This window comes from Lepidothrix coronata, unplaced genomic scaffold, assembly GCF_001604755.1.
Source record: "Lepidothrix coronata isolate B3197 unplaced genomic scaffold, Lepidothrix_coronata-1.0 Scaffold17, whole genome shotgun sequence".
Classification (NCBI taxonomy): Eukaryota; Metazoa; Chordata; class Aves; order Passeriformes; family Pipridae; genus Lepidothrix; species Lepidothrix coronata.
The window spans coordinates 9,388,586-9,410,871 of NW_016690197.1; the positions used below are offsets into that span (position 1 = coordinate 9,388,586).

Here is a 22,286-nt window from a genome sequence, read left to right on the forward strand (position 1 = left end):
AATAAAAAGAAAGGTAGAACAATTTTGCCACAGCTAAGCCATTTTTTTCCAGTTGGCTAAGAAACCACATGGCTACAAGGATTCTGAATCGAGCCTGATAGCAGTAAAAGCCATGAAAAAAGTCAGGGGATGTCACGCTTTCTAGATGTTCCCTAAATAATGTAGTTCGTCTCCCCATGTTCTCCACATCATTTTGTAGACCTCACGCTGGATAGCCTCTGTATTTGAGTTAACCGTTACTATTCCTGCCTGATGCCAAAGTTCTTCGTAGCCAAAAGTTGCATGCAACAACATGCCTTTGCTCTGTGTTTGCTGAACAAGCTATGACTACCTGCCTCAGCCATGAGCTGCTTTGACAGCAAGGGCTATTAGCTGGGGCTTTTGCAAGAAAAAGTTGAGATACAAACACCAGTGCTCTTGATTCTGTGCTATTAGAGGACAACTTTTTGGCCAAGAGACAACAGCTTCTCCCCTTGCTAGCAGGATTTAGATCTCTTTGTCATGAGTTGTTTCTCAACTTATGCCGTGAGGTTTTTAGATTGGCCACAGCATTTGTAGAGAAAGAGAGATATACCAATCAGGGGCAAGTCACTCGAGCCTTGCCAGCTGCTTTAGCTACCCAAGAGGAGATGTGCAAATCTATGGTAGCTGTGTGAGCAGCAAGCACTGGCAACTAAAGCCTGAGAAGAAGTGCTGTATGAATTAAGCACCGCATGAATAAAGGCACCAGAATACCTCCTTACAGCTCTAGACGTACACAGGACAGGCAGTCTAACACTAACATCATGACAGCATGTGTGTGCCTTGTGGCCCCAGGACAACCCTGTGCTGCTCAGGTTCTGCATGTGCCACCAGCAAAGAGGAAGTTTCAGTGAAGCATCTGCTGCAGAGATTCCTTACTATTTCTGTGCATCCTGATTCCTCTGCTGTCATGCACTTACACACAGTTTCTACTCTCCCAGACACACCTGACTTTAATGTGCCCACACATGAGGGAAAGCTGTGCACAAATATTTTTTGCTAGCTTTCATTAGAGACTCACGGGCTTACGGAAGAGGGAGTTTAGCAGTCATAGTTCAGCAGACCTCAGTATTTAATTTGCAAATGCCCCTTCCAAATGCCAGGGCTGAATAGAACTTATACTATTATTTCTCCCCAAGAAAACCAAGTGCAGATCATGGATAATCCATGACCCTGTTGTTCTCAGATACATAAGAAAAAAATCACAGTGCATATTTGGACATATCTGTCTTCCACCAGCATCCAACCCTAAGTCCCATCTGGGCACACAAGTTCCCAATTCACATCTGGGTTTTCCTGTCTTTGAGTCACACCTGGACACATCTAGGTGTACCCAAAACTGCCAATACTCTGAATTTCAAGCTTCTCTTGAGCCCTTATGTTCTCCACAGTCTTTCTGTCTCTTTCCATGTTTGCCACAGAGGGATATCTTGCATTAGCAGAAAAAGCAGAAGCTAATGGTGATGAGGGAAATAAATAAAAAGCTTGGTTCTGCTGTTTGGTCAGGCAGCTTACCGGTCACCACAGGGTACGTCTGGGGTCCTGACACATTTGTCCCCAGGTCTGGGTTAGCAGAGGTGGATAGACTTGATTTGACTTCATCGAGACCAGGGGTCAGAGCTGGGAGGGAGTACTCATTACCCTGGGGAAGAGAGGAGAAAGACAGCTCGCTATTGATGCGACGGGAGAAAGGGAAGGGTGTACAGATGGGGGGGAGGAAGAGGAGAGATGCAAACCCCTGCACAGATGGAAGAGGAGGAGGAGGAAACGGAGAAGATAAAGTGACAAGAGGGTTGTGGGGGTTCCTAGGATGAACTATCCCACCCACCTGCGTGACACTGTGAAGAGGAAGAGGGGTGAGGGATCTGACCTGTTTTCTGTGATATGGCTGAGCCTTCGTTCAGAGCTGTGGGGATGTCTGTCTGTGCCAGCCCAGGGGAAAAGAAAGGGGAAATCCTCATCGCCTCCTCTTGGCTGAGTGGAGGTGGGAGATGTTTGCCCTGGTGACAAAGACAGCTGGGGCATAGGACTACAATGACATGACTAGGACAGGCAGGCTGTAGGAAGCAGCCACTGTTGGCCCACTGTCGCCAGGGTCTCTGCTTGAGTCATCTGCCTCCCCTCCACTGCTACCTCTGTCCTAGCTTTTTAAAAACAAAGAAGCCTCATCCCCTGCCTCTGTCACTCTGTGCATTGGGGTATGAAATTGGGGAGGGGGGAGCCACATGGCTAACAGAAGGGTGGGAGGGGGAGAGCCATTGAATCTGAAAGGGTGTCCTGTCCGAAAGGCTCTGGTAATTGCCTTTTTATTGTGGCAGCCTCCAGACCAGACGCGGGAGCTGGAGAAACCGGGAAGGCTACAAAACAGCAGGAAAAGTTGCTCTGATTAATATTACGTTAAATTAAAACTGATTTTCTGCTCTTTCTCCTCTGTTTTTTTCCATGCACTTCCCCAACCCCCTCCTCACATCTCCCCCTCCTCCAGTGGGCTCCCCGCATGCTGCCCCCTCCCCGCCCCTGTCCCTGCTTGGCTAGGACTGCCTAGTCATTTCCAATTCCTTCTTGTATTGATCTTCCTGTAGAAATCAGTTTTGTAATTAGCTGCAAATTAGGCCTTCTACTGGGGGTGAGCCTGCCCCCTGATTTATCACCAGAGTAATTCGCTGTGATCGGAGAGAAATTAAAATGAACTCAATTAGGCTTCGGATTTGCTTTATGGGCCCTGCTCAGAGTTTCAGGGGGAAAAATGACTGTGCTGGTGCTTAATAGTCTAATGAAAGTAAATAAAGGTTATTCATTGTAATAAACCCAGGGACTCTGGGATGAAGGGAGTCCACAGCCAGCCTCTCCTTCTCTTCCTTTGTTGGTTTATGGCTTGGGGCGGTTTAAAAAGACTTTTGATTTTCATTTTATTAAGACAAACAGCTTTTGGGATAAAAGGCCAGGAGAGCGGGGGAGTAAAGAAAAGGTGGGCAGAGCTGCAGAAGTGTGGAAAACTAGGTTGGAGATGGGAGTCAAGTCTCAGCTTTGGGCCATGAAGGAAAATGATCCATTAAAACCCAACCCTGTGGCTCACTGGTCACTGATGTCACCTAAGAGTGCAGGAGTTTCTGTGCAGTGCTGTGTGCCACTGAACATGCGTGGTGGTGTAGGCATGTTCATGGCAAGAACATGGATGCATAACTGCAGGTGTGAGTAGAGAGGGAAAAGCAGATATGGGGATTTAGGGACAGCATAGTGTGAGTGTAGAGAGGAGGTAGAGCTCATGTACACATGAGCATCAGCACAGTGATATAGTTACAACTAGTAAGTGCTGTAAAATGTAAATGTGGTGTATGTGCAATAATAGGTCAGTGTCAGAACATGGGATAGAGAGGGGGAGAGGGATTTTGGTGAAGGAATGTCCCTACCATCATTCTATCAGTGCCTGTGGTTTTCCATTACCAGGCCAGGCCCTCACCTGCTCAGATTTGATGTGCTCTGATGTTTGAAAGACGTCAGGGTAAGAAGGACGCTCAAAAACTCGATCTAAAGCTTCCAGCTGCTGCTGGGTGAAAGTGTCGCCACGAAGGTGCTTCCGCAAACTGTCCACGCTGCTCTGGGAATCTCCATTGGGAACTGAGCCCTCGGATACATCTGCAGGGCACAGACAGAGAAAACAGGGAGTTAGCACCACCCTGGCTTGGATTGGCAAGGGATGCAGGACAAGGACAGAGTGGGGAAGAGTGAGGCCCTCTGCTTCCACCCAGGTAGCTGTGCCACTCCCGAGGGAAGGGGAAGCTGCAGGGACCCAAGGGAGCCCCCTCTTCTCTGCTGGAGTGGCTAGGCTGTTCCTGTGGGCTCTGTGGGACTCTCCTGCCTAGAATGAGTGAGGCTGTGGAGAATGGTGCTTGGCTCAGAGATGAGTTTCGGTTCCGCTGATTTTCAGTGTTAAAAATTGCCAAATCTCCATTGCTGAGCATAAAATGGGAGCAAAGCACAGCGATTAGCACTGCTAGAAGACTGGTGGAGGGGCAGTTCATAGAGAAACCAGAGTGCTGAGGATGGACTGTACTGGAGAGGACTGAGGAAGCCTGCAATGTTAAAAAGGCTCTCTTACAGCTTGAAGGGAAGTCAGTCTCTGTTGTAGCTCCCCAGTCCCATGAACAGCTATCAGTGTTATAATTTCCTTCTCATCTGATTATACCCCAGATGAGTCTTTCATCCCCTTCAGATAATAGGAACAATCCTGCTTCTGATTCCATGTTTCCCCAGAGACAAATCTCTCCCTGTGGGGCAACTGTCCCATCTAACATACAGTGGTTTCTGTCCACTTGCCTACATGTAGCTCATGATTTATCTTAACCCATATATCTGCTATAAAACTCCCTCCAAAATGAGATGAATCTTTTTCACTCCTCCTTCTTATCCAAAATGTATTACAAAACCTAGTCCTACACAGTGGGAATCAGCCTTCCTTTTACTAGGAAAATAGCCATTTTGGCAGAAGCTTTCCCAGAACTGCATTTCTGCCCCTACAACAGCCCTCTGACACAGTCCAATCTCACTGCAGTGCCTCCTGCCACATTCCAGGGTGTCTCTATTTCTGTTGTGCCATCCCACATCTCTTACAGCCTACTCATCCCCTTTGAGGTGAGTCCCATTATAAATGCCCTGCCCCATCCAAAGTGAGTCTTTTCCTGTGATAAACCATCTGATCACCTACCTGGTGTTGTGGTTTTTTTTCTTCCCTGTTATCCCCCAACTCAAATGAGGTGCATTTATCTCAGTTATAACCCCTTTTTATCTCAAGTGAGTGAGTCTCCTGCTATTAGCATCTGTCCCAGCTGAAGTGAATCTTCCTCTGTCATAATCCCTCATCTCATCTGAGGCAAGTCTGCTCATTATAATCTTCTCCAACTGTGCTGAGTATCTTTCTGCTGTCACATCTCAGCCTAACTTCGGTGAGTCTGGTTATAATCCCCTGCATCATCCATGCTGATGTACCTCCATACCCTCCATATTGAATCTCTACCTACTGTGCTTCATCAGACACAAGTCTCACTGTCTTATCACCCTGACTAATCTAAGATCAGGTTGTCCCTCTTGTGCTGTGGTTGTCTTCCTGCTTTTTCATTGTTATTCCTCGTACTTAAACCTTTCTTGGTGGCCTCCAGTCTGTGAATCCCAGAAACTTGCTGTCTGTCAAGAAATTGGTCAAAGGTTCTGCATAGGCCTTTTCCCTCCTCCATGCAATCCCAAGGTGCTCATGGACACATGATGCTTCCAGGAGCCTGGAGTGGCATTTACTGTGCAATGAACACCCAGAACAATGCCACTCTGCTGCTTCCTCTTTTAGCTCATGGGTGGTGCCAAGATGGGTATTTTCTTGGCACTGTTAATGCCCAGCTGGTGGCCCAGAGTTATGACTAAGCCTGCTGCCTTCTGGCTATGAGATATATCCGTTTATAGGTGATTATACGATATGATATAATCAATAGTACATTATATACAGTAGCGTAGTACAGTACCACTCACAAGACCATAGAAAATATTACATATTGATTTGTCCCTGCCAGCAGCCTTCCCTCGAGCAGCCCCTTCTCTCTTTCTTTTTCACCCCAAGCCAGAGAAAGGCTGTTTACTGGCACTGATCCCTGGCATTTTCTCCTCTCCACAGGTTTATTTGCCCAAGGGAACATTCTCAGGTTCCTGAAATCTGGAGTTCATGACAGATTTGACTAAGAGAAAACAAAGCAAAGATCAGGCTTGGTGGACTGCACACTGCGTGTGTGATGCTGCTACTTTGGGGGGTGGGTTTCAGGAGGACTAGGGGAGTTCTGATCCTCCCTGCAGAAAGATGGCACAGAACTCCTGGGTCCAGACTCAGAAAAAAAATATGTTTCTGTATCAGTGCTTGCCTCAACCTGTCTGTAGCCTGTGAAGCTGTTTGAGGATTTTTCCATGTGTCAGTCAGTGTGCATGACTGTGCACACCATGATGCTAATACACGTGGGTATTTTTGCAGTAGATAATTATTCTGGTGTTTAGATTCTGCATCACTGTACATGCCTGTCCAGGCGTTTGTCTGTGGCGGCTGGTTTTGGCTATATCTGATTTTGAAGGATGGCAGCCCTACACTTTGCTTAGTGTTTGGTGTGAGCGGATGAGTGTACAGTAAAATCTGCACTGATTGTTGTTAAACCAGGTTTTACCCTAAGTGAGCTGTCCTGGGTGGTTACACAGATTAGTGCATACATGCACATGTATTTACTATTCCTGTCTGCCTTTAGATTCCTGTGCACGTGTGTCTCCCGCGTGTGCACAGGCCATGCCTTTGTGCGAAGAAGCTGAAATCACAGCTTTCCCAAGTCGCTTTTCCTTCATTTATTCAGAGGCCCTTCAGATCTTGACAAATCTGTCACTCTAAATTTGCGAGAGATTATGGTGCTCTCTGCCTAGCACGGAGAGAGGTGATATATGATATCTGCTGCCCCTATTGATTGCCTGATCTGGTGGCAGAGGGCTGGCGAAATGAACTTGAAATGAACATCATGCCTCAACTCATTGTGCGTATAATACACTACTTAATCCCACATTTTTGAGCCGCTATGGAATTCAATTGATCAATCATGTCCCTCTGATAGTACTGTTTTAGGGGTTATTGCTGCTCTGCTCACTGACCTTTCTATTTATTTATTTATTTATGTCTCTCTGTGTGTGTTTATGTGTGTGTGTGTGTACACATGCACATAAGTGTGTATTTGTATTTGTGAAACTCAGGACCAGCTGTTGAGAAAGGATCTATACAGTCAGTGGGGAATGAAAGAAAAGGATGAAGGAAGGAGAAGAGCAAAGAATGGGATTAAAAAAGAAATCAGAATGATCAAAGCAAGCAAATGGGTAGGAAGGGGTGGAAAAGTTGTAAGGAGAAAGGCAATGCTTTAATTTAGGTGGAAGTTGCTGGGGGGAAGCACAGTGGTGGGGATGGGGGAGTCGGGGTTTGGGGCACTCTGCCCTGGCCTAGGCTTTAAAATCTGCAAAAGCAAGAAAAATTTTGACAGAGGCCTGTAGGCTACCTCGAGGTAGATCTTGTCTAAACAGCTTTCAGTATTATTTGACTTAATAGTGGTAGGACACGAATCCCAAACTTCACAGAGCAATAATATGAACTGTGTATATAGATTTTACTGATGAAGCAGAGAAGATTTTGCAGAGATTATCCTGAGAGACAGATTTATATGTCTTGTGTTTCTAACATTGAAACATTCACAGTCACAGATCATTTTATTTTCTTCAAAACTAAAAGATTGTAAATCCCCTGTATTTGTTTTCTGGTGTCAAAACCTATAGAGGATGTGTTTTCATTTTTTCCCTGAAACTGCAGGGGCCAGACACTTGTATCTGACAACTTAGAAGTTGCAGTTCTCTTCTAAGCATGTGAATCTCTGAGTTAGACTATCAGGGGAAGCCTCGAATTGTGTCATACACAATTGTCATACGTCATATGGAAGCTGACAACCACATGGATATGAGCAAAGGTGGCAGAAAGGAGCGGAGAGGACTTTGGGGAAGAGATGGGGTCCATCAAAGGATTGTGGGTGCTAGTCAACTGAGAGCTCAGGGCCAAAATTTGAGTTGGGAAAGACTAGGAGATCCCATGAGGAATGGCACTGTGGTGGGCAATAGTTACTTCTATTGATGAAGAACAGTGCTAGGAGTAAAAGCTTAAGGGACGGGGATTTGCCAAGAAAGTCGATATTGGAAGGGATTCTGTTGGAAGGGGTGAAGCAAGGTTTCAGCTGCAGGATAACTATGGGAATGCCACCTAGGTAACTGTGGTAGTTGTACCATTATGAGGCACCTTCATCTTTCCCAGTTCCCTTTTATTGGCAAGGGAAACTCTGTGGTACTGTAACACAGGGACACCTCTCTCTTAAATTGTAAGGATCTTAACAAACAGCTTGAGAGGTGAACCATGGCCTCAGTCACTTTGTCCCTCACAGAAGAGCACACAGTTACTGTCAGTGTGATCAGGACTGGCCTTGCACATGTGACAGGAAATATCTTTCCTCCCCAGGGACTGCTGAGGGAGTGCACACAGCCCATGTTCAGCATAAACCCTCGACACAAGACACAGAAATGCTCCACGGGTGTCACAGAAGTATCCTGACAGATAACAAGGAAATGCTGTGCCAGAAGACACAGGAACAGCCTTAACTACATCTAACACAGGGAATATGCCTATTAAATAATTCCAAAAAACCTAGATGTTCCCAGGCCTGGAAGCCACAAAGACACCATCATGTACAAGTAGCACAAAGCAGCATAATACCATTACGTCCCAAGCTACAAATGACAGCACTCTTGCTCAGGGTGGGACAGGACTATCTCAACAAATAACTCAGGAGTATTTCTGACATAGGGAGACTTTTGTGGCACAGAAACATGTAGGAAGGTAATGAGAAGCTTTACAGCCACCACACAACCACAGAGGCACTGCTCTCTTTTGGGGCAAGAGCTATTACCATCCCCATGATCTGTCTGCCTGCAGCCTTTTGGGGCTCTGATCTCAGCTGAGGCCTCACAACTCTACCAATAAAAATCACAGTCATAATAAAAGTGAATGTGACTGGCATGAGAACTGCCAGCCAGGTGACACAGCAGAACCCATCTAGTTGTCAAAGGCTCCGAGGGAAGCACATCTCTCTGACGCAGCAGTGCTGAGCCGCCTGCTGCAATGCCATCCTTCTGTGCCAGCGAGGCAACCTTGTCCTCTCCCACAGCCTGCCTGCACCATCCCTGCTGGGGTAGTTAGCCCAGAGCAGCCCTCTCCCACTCTCTGGGCACTCATGCCTACATGTGCTGCCCTTTCCCAAGTCACCCTTTTGTTTTAAGGCTACTCTTTCCCTTTATCCGATTTCCCTTCTCTTTTTTCCTCTCTGATGTGTTCCCGTGTCCCCGTTCAGCCCAGCACTGTCAGGCAGCTTTCCTGGCCGTCCCGGGGGGCCTTTCCCCGCACTGCCAGTTGTTGCAGTTTCAAACTCAATTGTTCTCCTCGGTACTGAGGCAAATGGAGTCATTAATTACCTTCTATCGGCTGGGCCGAGTTCAGAATGCGATCGATAGCCAGTGCTTGTCATTCACGGCAGCCAGCCCTGCGCAGACCCTCCTGCTGCATTCAGCGTGGGTCCAGGAAGGAGCCCAGCACTATCAGACTGGGACTTCAAACCCTGGTCTCAAGATCCCACTGGGTATAGCAAACCTCCTGCATCTGTGTCTGAGCTGACCCCCAACCAAGGGAGAGAGCAAGGACAAAGACCTTGTTCTGAAGGAGTGGATCACACATTTTCACATGGTCAGAAGTATCTGGTAGTGGTGTCCTGGTCTGCACAAGCTGATCCAGTCTGGCTATCACAATGATTCTAGAGAGATGGTTTGCATCCTCAGTAATTATTAAACTAATACTGTACTCCCTGCAGTAAAGACAAGGACTGGCAGCCCTAATTTTGTGATCTTTTCACCTGTGCAACTTTCTTACCCTACTCAGTAGAGTTTGGAAAAGGAAGGCTGTAAATTTTGGTTACATGTCCTTCCAGAAGAATTTTTGCAGTCTTTTAGGCAGTCGAAAGATGTCATCTCTACATGGGTCAGTTCTGTGTTTCAGCATGCAGCAGCATGTAGTAGTTCTGCAAGGATTTTGAGTGCTTTGATTGTGATAACTGAACTGGTGGGGAGAAGGATGAACCTCAAATTCAGATGGGAAGGATCACAGGGGATTGCAGAGTAGAGATGATGGAGCATAGAATGGGCTGGTAAGGTTCAGTAGTGCATAGAAAAGGAATGTTATCAGGGATCTATGCTGTGATGGTGAAAGAAGATATAGTACAAGTTCAGGTTATGTACAATATCCTGCAGAAACAGGGATAGTGGGAGATGAGTACTGGAGGATTATCACCTCGAGGAAGTGCATCACCCTTCATGAACTCCGCAGATGTTCAGATTCCTGTGTCCATTTGCCTCAAGGGAATCTGCAAGCCTGAATTTCAGTATGCTAATTGGTGGTATTGTGCTGGTCCACGTGTCTCTGTAATTCAAGTGTGTCAGCGACACATAGACTGTGTGTGTTTGTTACTTACATGCTCAGGCTTAGAGCAAAAAGGCTCAGAAACAAAGGGATTTTATGTTTTGAAATGAGAGTATTGCTCAGATGAGGAATTGGTGAGCAAGGCAGGCTGCTCATGCAGGGGAGTGAGTGTGCCTGACCAAGGAAGAGTGAGATGTGTGCCGGTGCTTGACAGCTGGGGGCTGCACTGCTTTTAACACAGACATTGTGTATGACTGAGTACCTCAGATGGAGCAGGGATGGGCAGTGCAGCCTTAATACAGGGCTTACATGAGCAAAAATGGCAATGCTCAATGAGAATGTAAATGTAATGAATTGTGTGTGCAAATGTGTAATGAAGTGTGTGCTCAGATCTGTCTGGGATTATCATGGGAGCATGAAAAGTGCATTTAAGGAAGTAAGTGTGTGTATGCATATGCAAATCATATGTATTTACTACAATATCTAAGTATATGATTGCAAATTTGGCCAACAGGCTCTGGAAAACTAAGTCTGTACAGATTTAGGATTGTGTGTTGGATATTAATAATCAGCACATCCAGCTTTACTGAAAACGCCACTAAAAGCCTTTCTAGGTTTTAGGATGCAAGCAGCTGCCCTAGATGCTACAACGTGTGGGTGTGCAGATGAGGTGTGTTAGCCTAGGTAGTCAAAGGTTGTGGCTTCTGTGTGAGCAATCACTGCAGTTTCATGACCTTTGGGTATGCTGGAGGTGAGTGGACATATTCTGCTCTAAATCAGGTAGTTGCATATCCACAAGAATTCACGTACCTCAGAGAGGCATTTGGATTTCTACCACTGTAATGAGGGACAGAGTGTGGCTCCAGTAGCTCTTGTTAGCACTATTAGACTTGATGTTAGACAGATAGAAATGCAGCTACCTCCAGGACCCAGTACATTTGCTTTGTTTATGTTGGTGGAGTAGCAAGCAGCACTCTCACACAGTGGGCCAGATCCTCTGCTCAGTGTAAATCTGTAAGTCTCTTGTATTTAGTGGTTGTACTGGTTTACACATCCTGCAAGTTATCAGAAGGGTTATCCTGATTTATGCTGTTGTGGTGTCCACAACGTTGCATTTAGTGCAGTGCCCTCAAGGAGAGCTGCTATTGCAGGGCTCCAGAAGTTATGCTTTCCCTCTGCCAGACAAGAAGGTGTCCTTAGCATCATTGGTATGACTTAGCTCTTTTATCTCATCTTCCTAAGCCTGTTTGTTGGGGAGCTACTTCTTGGCAGGATCCCCTTTGGTGAGCACATAAAAAAGGGTGGCTTTTGTTAGCTCTAAAGAACAGAAGCAACACAAAAAATTACATTGCATGCAGCCCTAACTATGCTTGTTTAGAGAAACTGCTTGCATTTATGAAGTCTTTGGTGCGGAAAGCAGGGTTGCAAATGACTGCATCAGAGCGACAGTAAAGGCCATTAATTTCCTGTTATGTTTTCCTGTGTTGGGGGCTTTATTAATTTAATTTTACACTGTCGAACAACAGCGAGCGCTGACACCGCCACACTTGGAGGGTTTTTTTTTTTCTCAAGCAGTGGTTTGCCTGACATGCAAATCAACACTGCCAGCAGGACTGCTAGAGACAAGGGAGGGGGCACAGAGCTGGACTGTTCCCATCCAGTTCCTGGGAATCCCTGAGATTCCAGTGGAGAACACTGAGAGGACACCATTGCTAGGGCTCAGCAGATCTCAATCAGACCATGGACACCTCTCATACACAATTTAGGAAATATTAATTCCTATTTAGCCTACTGGGTTCCATTGGCTGGGTCCCCCCCTAACATGCCTCTTAATACCTCGTTTCCTTCTGGTTTTTTTCTCTCTTGCTCTAGACTTTCTCTTCTTTTCATTCTGCCTTATTTCCCCTCATACTCACTTTTACCTTAACCTCACAAGTCATAGGAGTCTGTGCCTGCCCCTGAGCCAGATGCTAGTGAATCATGTTGCTGGAAGCTCTTCTGAGTCAGCACTAAACCAGTGCTCAAGCAGAGTGTTTTTAGAGCTGCCATTTTTGACATGCCATAAAACAAAGGCTCCAATCACTGAGAGTCATTAAAATTCCCATGGCATTTTTTGCAAGAGTGCAGACATTAACCTGGCTGTCCTGAACAAAATCCAGCCTGAGTGATTACCCACAGCATATCTTAATTCTCCTGTGGTTTCTTTTGGACATGGCACAGCAAAATTTCACAGTTGATGCTCTGTATTGTTCAACATCTGCCATGGTCCACCTGAGAGTCAGCCACGTTTCGTTGGTAAATGAGATCTTAAGAATGGGAAGGTTGATAAACAATATATGATACAGGATGGGTAATTGTGAAATGCAATGAAAAAGCTACAAGCTTGTGATGGGCAGCAATCTGCTTGAACTGTCACCATGCAAACTCTTTTTTTTTTTTGAATGATCATTCCTATAATAACTGTAAATCACTAGTAGACTAATTTGTCATCTTTTTGCATGAGCACATGTAAAGGACATTACTGGTATATGAAGGAACCTATACTGACTGATATGACCTCTATAAAATGTACGTTGGAGATATGTTCCAATTTGTAAGAAGTAGTCCTCAAACAAAAGAAGGCCCAGTCATGGCAGCAGTCAGTTTCACAAACAATTGAGGGCTATGCAGAGAAGAGCCATAAGTATCTTTGAGGATTAGCTAGTGGGGTATTGTTTTTAGTTTGCTGGGATTTACTAAAGTTGACCCAAACTCTGAAACAATTCTGATCTTCATGCAAAGTCAAGTCTTCTATTCAAGGCCTACTTCTTCTCAGACTAGATGCCAAAACCCAAAGCAAAATGGCAGTTCCTTTGGGAAACTAGGCATGGAAGTATACCTGTGCTTTATAACACCCTTTTTTCTAAAGCACCTAAGAGAGCAGTATAAGGCACTCAAGACTTGATGAACATTTTGTGCACCATAGTCACCTCATTCAGGTTTAATAAGATGTCTACAAATCTGTTCTAATGCAGATTCCCTAGCTTAAAACCAGAATAGCACCTCTGAGCTCCCCAAAAAATTCAGGGCCAATGAGAGAAAAAATCTTAACCTGCTGCACATTCAAATGGAAACAGTGATACCCATGACCTAGGTCCTGTTCTGGCACTGTGCACCTGTGTATTTTCCTGTAGCTGTTGACCTGTGTGGGAAGAAGACTTTGTACCTTGAACTTCTGGGATGCAAGCAGTAGGATGCTTGGATGAATGAAGGAAAAGAGAAAGGAAAATCTGGATCTAGGCATTATTTTTAGGCCCCTTAACATAACTCTGACATTTTAAAGGGCCTTAAGATGGTCATGAATTGCATTTGATACCTATTCAGAGCATCCTTTATTTTATCTGATTGATGCATGGAAAAATCACCTTCAAAGAATTATGGAGGGAAACAGACAGAAGACAGACAGTCTGCTGGGTGTCAATAGATAGATACAGATAGGTAACTGTAACTGCTTCTTTCAGGCCATCTACTGTTAACAGAGTTGTCCTCCACATGCAAGGTCTTAGAGCTTAGCCTAGCCTCTGCAGGCCAACACAAAATGCTGTTTGTTCCAGGTCTTGCTTGGCAGCTACAGAGATAGCTGGAGTAAATCCAGTGCTTCCTGAAAGGGTCTTAAAATGGTCACAAACTGCATTTTTCTTTAATGCAAGTTCTGATGACAAAATTAAACACACTGGTTTTTCTTTCTTTCTCCCCCCCCCACTCAAGTTGCCTGCCTGCCCCTCATCTATCCAGCCAAGATTCTCACGGGCTAATCACTTGGTGAGATCTTGTTGCTTCCCCCTGGGACCTAGTCAAACAAGGCTAGAGGATCTGATACTATCACTTAGGGAAGCAAAGAGCTCCTGCTTTCCTTCCAAGCAGCAGCAGCAGTAGCTCCCATTTTGGGAGGAGGGGTTTCTCTGGCCCTGACTGAGAACAAGGTGCTTAGTGTTTTCCTTTAGCACAAGAAGGCACTCCTCTATAGGAATGATTTACATCTATGAACAGCAAGCGATGCTTAACATTACATTGATGTAGACTTGGGAGTGCAGAGATAGCCAAATTAGGAGCTAATTGGTGCACTGGGGATTGACTGTTGAGCCCCCTTGGCTGCTGGGATGTGATCAGGAAGAGAAAGAGAGAAAGAAAGGGAGAGAGCAGGAGCCATCCTCCGCCAATGCCTCTCTAAAGGTTGGGATTCCTGAGGCCGTTGCTGTCTAGTGCTGTCAAGGTCAGCAGGTTCAGGTTCACTGAACGGTCAGGATGGTTTGAATTACTGGCACTGCCTGCCGATTCCTCCGCTGATCGTGATCCGTCTTCCAGCACCAGCTGCGGGATGATGCTCCCCAGCCATGTGCTGTGCACGGTGTGGGGCACAGGGAATGTCAGAGAGGCAGATGCTCTCGTTAAGAGGATAAGGTTTTCGGAAGATTTAAGGAGCCAAGGCAATGCTGAAGAAAGGCACATACTCCATGCGCTGAGCATGTGGAGACCAGGTTTCCAGAAACAGCAGTTCTGATCCATTTTTCTTTTACCTGGATAACTGCCCCCTGCAAGCTTATTCCTTTCGTGAAAGTTAGGAGAATGGCTTGAACATGGCATATCAAACCTTTCTGGGGTGAAAAACCTGTTGGGGAAGATTTCTGTCCAATTCTATATAGGTAGAGTGCTTAGTGAGCAAAGACTTGCACATTAGTACACCATTCTGCTTGGGCATTTTCTCCCCAAACACACATAGCTGTGTGACCAGGCTAAAAGGCAGAGGTAGCCAACATGTTCCTACAAGGCTGTCTGCAGAGAGCACCAGAAGGTGCTCAGAAAGCTGACTGCCAATGTGCCCCCCAGCAGGCAGGCTTGGAGCTGCTGAAAGGGACCTCACCAGAGCAGGCAGGGAGAAGTTGTGTCTGCAGGGCTGTGAGTTTGCACAGTCAGGCTGCTAGTGACAGGAATGTGTGCCTGGGGTGGCACCAGCATATGGCTGAGTGCTCACATGTGTATCTGTATATTGTACACTTGCTGCCCAAGCATGATAGTAGAAGGAAGCACGTGAGAAAGTCTGTTGTTGCAGGAAATAACAACAGAAGAGAATCAGAAGTAGGCTGAGGGCTGTGTGGGAGTAGTGTCCAGTGTTTGTCTTTGACAATAACATCTCCACAGGTGATCATCTCCATTGACTGGCTTTCAATGGAGTTGCACTACTGAGAAATCTGGCCCTCTCAATCTGTAAGCTCAAATTCTTACTCTTGCTTCTTATTCTGAGCTTTATTTTGTTTCTGTGCAAGTCAGTTAGCTCCTGGGTGCGGTCAGCTACATGTGCCTATGGCTATGTATAAATAGCTTTTGTACTCGACACCTCTGCATCTGCTTGCACATTTCTACACCTGTTGAAAACTGTGTAGTGCTGAGAATGGAGCTGCAATGGGCTACCCATACCTGGTGCCCATAAATGAGGCCTCTTGTGCAGCACTCTGTGCTCACAGAGACATGGAAGAGATCAGGGTTAATGTCATGCAATCTCCTCCCTAGAAGGGAAGCCCCCATCTCCTCTAAGCTCAGCACAGGTATTCTAAGCGAGTTCTCTGCGTGGCCTGGAGGTATGTTGTGCCTACCATCACCTCTGCTCAACTCTTCTCCCAGTTCCCTCTTCCGCTGCAGAGCAACGGGCTATGGCAAGAAGTGTCAGAGACAGTGCCCAGTATCATGCTGGTTTACATTAATGAGATACACACAGTGTAATCCAGCAATGGAATCATCTCTACAAAAGGAGGTAATAGCAGGCTGCCATGAACAGAGCAGCTCAGGTAATTGGTTTATCTATCTAGAAGCAGTAGTAGCAATCTCTGCACAGGCAGAGTAGCAGTAAAGTCTCTTCCTTAAGGCTATTTCCTTTGTCTTTTCAATTGCTTGCACATCCATGTGAGATAGAGAGAGAGAGAGGAAGAGAGAAAGAGCTAGAGAGAGAGGGAGAAATGTTAATTTGTGAATTAATGGCTTTTCTCTGCGGAATTGTAAATTCAAATGTCACCTCACAGGGTGACACTACGCTGGGCTGCTGAGGAAGCAATGATAAGATCCCCCCCCATCCCCATGCCGACATATACCCATGCCCCTCCCCTCCCTGAAAGGTAGCTACCAAGTGGAACATGCTACTTTTAATTTGCAGTAACACCACAGCAGAGGGATGCAAGAATGACTGCTTTCCAACCCTCCCTTCCACAACAAGCCAGGCCACATCTTTCCCTTTCTACCTCTACCTCCTTCCACCCTCTCTTCAGCCCCTCCCATTTTAAACTGAGTCCAAGACAACACATTATCTCAACTCCCCCCACCCCAAACTAATCAAAGGATGAGCTAAGGGAGGGCTCTTCAGAATGGATGCCTCTGCAACACTCTCCTCTCCTGCAATAATCAGGTGAATTAATGACCCTGAAGTTAAAGTGAGCGCTGATACTCAGGCGTTGTGCAGCGTAGGGGAGAAAGCCTTCATTGTTTTCGAGCAGGAGGCGGGCAGCAGCAAGGGAGATTCATGGATGGAGATTGAATATGCAATTTTCTTTCACCTTGCCAAGAGCTGCCCCTGGGCTGTGCCTGGCCTAAATTTTTTTTTCCTCTTGCCATCTCTGCCTTATCCGGCCCTCCCACCTCCCTTCCATTCTTTCCAGAAAATTACCTTCAAAATTGATTTCCACTTTTACAAACAAATATAATGGGAACATGAGGGGGAAAAAAAATCTTGGGCTGTGATGAATTAGGGCTGTCAGGTGCTTCCAAGTCTCCTTTGTTTTTGTTTTACTGCCCGTTAGGTTCTTTGTTTTTCCAGCAACTGGGAATAATGCCCCTACCCACACAGTCCCTATGGTCCCTGGCTACAGTCAGGGGATATGTCCATCACCTGATGTCATCACTGTGTTATCCCTGCTCTCCATCACTGTGAGCAAACAGCCACTGCTAACAGACTGCCCCAGCCCTTCACACCAGGATGCAACTGATCTTGTGGAGAAACTGCATGTCCCACACTGCTGGTGACCTGGCTCCTACAACCATGGTACAGGTCTGTTGATTTACTTCTGATCTTCTTCACCCTGCTCCTCCTGTTCTGCCTTGCCTTATTCAGCTGATTCAGCTGAAGGAGCTACTGCAGATCTCCCTGTTCTGATAGATCAGCCTGGATCATTGGCACGTCACCTTGATCCCTATTTTGTCTCAGTGTCCTGTCACCTTGATTCCAGTCGTATTGCCCTGACGTCTCATTGACATGCCACTTGACCCCAAAACAGTGTCATCCCTATCTCTCGCTGTCATGGCATCCTCATCCACTGTTGTACCAATCACCAACAACCCTCTAAATTATGATTTGCTTGCACATTGCCAGCTATTTCTGATTCCTTTTATTCTGTCATCCATTGTACATTGACCTGGGATCCTCATGGATCCAGGCACCATGCTCCCCTCCCTCTGACTCCTGTACTCTTTACATCTGTGAAAAAATGTAACAGTCACTTTCCTGATTGCAGACAGACCTAATGTACAACTCATCCAGAGTGAAGAAGAAGCTGCAGAGAGACAGGCATCTAGCAAAGCTAGGGAGCAGCCTTTGTACAGGTAGACACATGGAGCAGGCAGAGACTGTGGGAGGAGTTGTAGCTGCCTTGCTCCTGCTGACACTTTAGCCGCAACAACCCCTCCCAAGAATGAGTCAAAAAGTGGAAGGAGAAGATCTAACCACAAACTAAATACCCATAAATAGTCAGACAAGCACACATTCATGGTACTCACACAAATAAATGTAAAGAAAAGCTCTATGCATAAGTAACACCCACAAAACATAGCCAATAACATTCAAAGACACAAGAATGCAAACTGGAACACACAGAGGTACTAATGCAGGTGCATGTCAATTAAATGTAATTTCTGAATAAACAAATAACTTACAAAAATGTACATACACTAACTAAATGAAGACCTGGAACTCAAAGTAATTTCCTTATATTCACATATACAAAATCAAATCACGTAAAAAAATACAAACTATTTACATAAATAAACAGCCTTTATACAGGCAAGAATGACCAATATAGAGATATAGATATAGATATATGTATACAACATACACACAAATATATAACCTCAATGCAAATACACATCTGTACAAAGTATATACAGAAGTGCACAGCACTAACAGGCTACATATTCATAAGCAACCACAAAGATACAGTGATACTCCAAGTATGTAACAACACATACACTCAGAATATACATACAAATATACAACATTCACATATATGCTCAAAATTTGAGTACAAATACCTGGCATTCATAGAAATACACAGCACTAATACTGAGCCATATGTGCCCAGACATCCTTATCATCCACAGTATGCATTCTCCTAATAAGCAATATTATACACAGCTTAACATACACATTTTCCAGGTCTCCATAGGCATGCACAAAAATACGGGTCCAACCTGCCACTCACCCCAGTACATAAGCACAGATAAGTAGAAACCATTGATCCTAACACAGAAATACAAAAAACAAACAGGCGTGCATTTCTAGAAACACAAATACACCAGCAGAGATGCACACAAATACAGCTGAAGCCAGACCAGCTTGTCTTCAGAGAGTACCAACCCCTGCCAAACTAAGCAGCACTATAAGCTTTAGAAGCAGAGCATTCTGTCCAAACTGCTTTCTGTGATGTAAGCTGTTAACTCTCCCTTACCTGACTTCCTCTTGAGCAATGCGTACTCCCCAAACTCCCAGGGTGTGTGCAGACACACTTACAAAACACATTTCCTCTTTCTCTTGCTTACACACCGACCTCCAGATTCATGGTGCAGCAGCCCACATTTCTGACAGTGCTGTGCTGCTTATTCATTGTCCTTTCCTTTATCCAGTTTCCCCCCTCCACCTCTTTTCCCATACATACTCTCTCTCTTCTGACATTCTCCTGCAGTTTATTTAGAGAGGTGCAGAATGAGTAGCAGGTGCCTTTCTTATGCCCTTCTGAGAGTCTCACCAGCCAAAGACTCTCAGGAGGGAGAAGTGGGTGTCTACAGAGAATATACTCCCTTTTCAATTTATATTTTCATCTAGAATGGAAGGGAGTGTTACCTAGACTTGGGTGTATAAACACAGTGAGCCTGGATGTCCCCTGTGACCACTCCTGTTTGCAGTGATGCACCATTGCTGCAAGCTGCCAGTCACTGGAAACTCAGCCATAATGCATGAAACACCACAGTCCCAGGGAAAGTAGGGGGAAGACACTGTGAGAATGTGAAACATTCCAGAAACTGCTCATTCTGTCTGCACAGCCGTAAACTGTGGGGTGCACACCCCACAGCTGTGTGTGATGGTTGGAACATGGGGTTAGCACCTGAGGCAATGCAACTGCACGTGTCTCCAGTGTCATTGAGACTATTGCTGACCTGTAATAAAGTAGTCATGTAGAATAACACAAACATGTCAGCCGTGGGGACAAGAAATCATACTGTGAAACAATGCAGCCATACCACAGACAGTAGTGCTGTTGTGTCACCTGAAGGGGTCCAAACACACCCTGTTGTCTTCAACAATACCATGGCTTTGGGAGCACAGAAATACACCTAATATGCCCAGAGATGAACATACATCAGGTCATGACACAGTCAAGTGGAATGACTGACTCATACTCTTTGCAAACATATGCAGGCAACGTAGGAAAATGAATGTATTTTCCTACAGACAGTTAAGGGCTAGACCTTCTGCACTAGTACAACTACAGTACTAGTAAAGCATCACTGTACTGCAGATGACAGCATAAGCACACTGTATGTCCTGAAACAACTCTGGTATGCTGTGGAACTCTAATATGAAAACATGCCATTCTTAAGATGGCATTGCAGTGACATAGCTATATTGACTTCACTGTCATGGCCAAGTGATACTCTGTTTACAGCCAACACATTATATCAGCTGCTGTAACTACTGTATGAATTGCAGTGACAGTACAGTACAACCTGCACCAGTGTACCGACAATTACTATGTTGAAACAACCTTACTGCATGCAATGATGCAAACATACCACTAGAAACAGTTCACAGCCACACCTGTGAAGAGTGTTCTGGCCTTGAGTGTAATAGGGCAGCATAGCAAGTAGTGATACAGCTAATCTCATAATTAGTGTCACAAACTCACAACCTATAGTGATAGTTACAACAACAGGATAACCACAACCACACTGCCTGTGAACAACAATGACACAAAGTCACCTGAAATGTCATAATTACATCTCCCAAATTATATTATCATTGCCATTCTGAACAACACAAATGGGATCATACTTGCAGTGGCATACTGAGGTGCTGCATGTCTGCTCAAAAACTTAGACACATTACACACCTCTCCCCTCTGCACTACTTTCCACTTAAAGAATTGTAGCTAAAGGACTAAGAGTTCTGCTGATAGAAGCAGAACCTGTTTGACATAACTCAACGCCATTTAGAAGAGTATGGTGAACCACCTGCACTGATACAGCTAACACTCTTCAGAAAATACCACCAGACCTGCAGAAATTTTGGTGACCTTTTACTGTCCCCCTGCACTGACACAGCCCTGCATCACTGGGTATCAGTGTAAATCCCCCTCATCATCAAAATAACAGGTGAAGAAAGGGAAGAAGGAACTTCTGCCTTCTCAGGTTTGCTTGCCCATCTCTGCTGGGGATTCCTTTACTGCAAGCAGCCCGAGTATTATTGCCATTTACAGTAACAATCACTCCATCCCCTCCTCTCCCACAAACCTACTGCTGATATTAGCACTGATCACACTAACAAGCCTGTAGATTTTATTACTACTGATACTAATAATACTGGACACGTTACGTCTGCTCCCACCAGTAACAGGCTGCAGATATGATCCCTGCTAATGCCAATAATATTGGGGGATATTATCTCTGCAATTGTCAGCACTGCAGATAATTTTGCCAGTAATGCTGTCAAATACTACAGATACCGTTGGCGACCAGTGTTAATAATGCTGAGAATGTTACAGCACCAGCCTCACTAGAAGATGAATCCCAAATGAGAATTTGGGTTTGTAGAGGAAGTCTGTGTGTTATGGACAGAAAGAGCTATGTCTTGTAAGAATTGTTTTGTAAAAAACCCCAAAGTTTTACCCAGCTAAAGATGCTGTGGTGTGCAGGGAGCAGTTTGATATATTGTTTTCATGTTATCTAATCATCTGTCTATATCCATCTATCTACCTGTCTATCTGTCTTTCCCTTTTCTCTGCATTTCTCCCTTTTTCTCCTTGTACAGTGCTCAAGACTGTATGAGTGAAACTGATTTTTTGTTAATGCCTGTGGGTCACCCCAGTTATCATTCTTTTAGCTATCAGTCAAGGGCTTATGAAACAACAGAAATATCTGCATATTATTTTTCCCCTTTGTCCTTCATATTGCTGCTCCTTAGTCTGACAGTAACCCTGCTGAGCATGGTTGGCCTGCCATCACATACTACAACAACGCTAGAATCATGAAGAGCCAGGAATTCCTGCTTTCAGATGCAGCTTGATACTGCAAGACCCTCAGCGGTCTTGGGAAAGTCATTACATGCTTCAGGCCCACCTCTGCCTTTGGAAGATGGTGGGTGTAAGTGCTGGGGAAGGTCAGAGGGAAGTTACAGCAGCATTGGCAGTGCCCATAGACTGCAAGAAATGCCACACACTGTGCTACACAAATGGTGGTGAACTTTTTTAGCCAAATTATTTAAAAAATCATAGGAGACCAACTCTGTCTAATCTGTCACAGAAGTCAGAAGTTTTGCAATCACTGGTCAAAATCTGAAACGTGGTCTTAACAGGGCAAATTCTGACCATCCTTCCTAGGTATTCACCTGAGGAAGACACACTGGGTTTTGAGGAAAGACAGTTCCTTGTTGTGACTAGTAGACACTCAGAGCTCTTTCCCTGCTAACTCTGTCTCAATGCCATAGGTTTCCCAGACCACCCTTGCAGCTGCAACCAGCGTATTTGGTAGGCTGGGATTTCCACTGTTCCCTCTAACTCCCTGTGAGGGACACACCTGACTGTCAGCGTCCATCTCTGAGCCCACCTCATGCATCCGTCTGGCTCCTTCTGTCCAACTCGGGAGTTCTGCTACATCATCTTGACACATAATTATCTCTCCTCTTCTTAAT

At 45.3% G+C, this 22,286-nt stretch overlaps 1 protein-coding gene across 10 annotated transcripts in view; it reads right to left on the bottom strand.

Moving 5' to 3' along the window:
- The window catches only part of PAX2 (paired box 2), a 101,534-nt gene that overhangs the window by 28,052 nt on the left and 51,196 nt on the right, over window positions 1–22,286 (bottom strand). For all 10 annotated transcript variants that reach the window (XM_017806971.1, XM_017806969.1, XM_017806970.1 and 7 more), the window contains exons 6-7: window positions 3,482–3,657; window positions 1,537–1,663 (exon numbers count right to left, since the gene is read on the bottom strand). In XM_017806971.1, coding sequence (XP_017662460.1) covers window positions 1,537–1,663; window positions 3,482–3,657 — 303 coding nt within the window. The remainder of the gene's footprint in view (window positions 1–1,536; window positions 1,664–3,481; window positions 3,658–22,286) is intronic.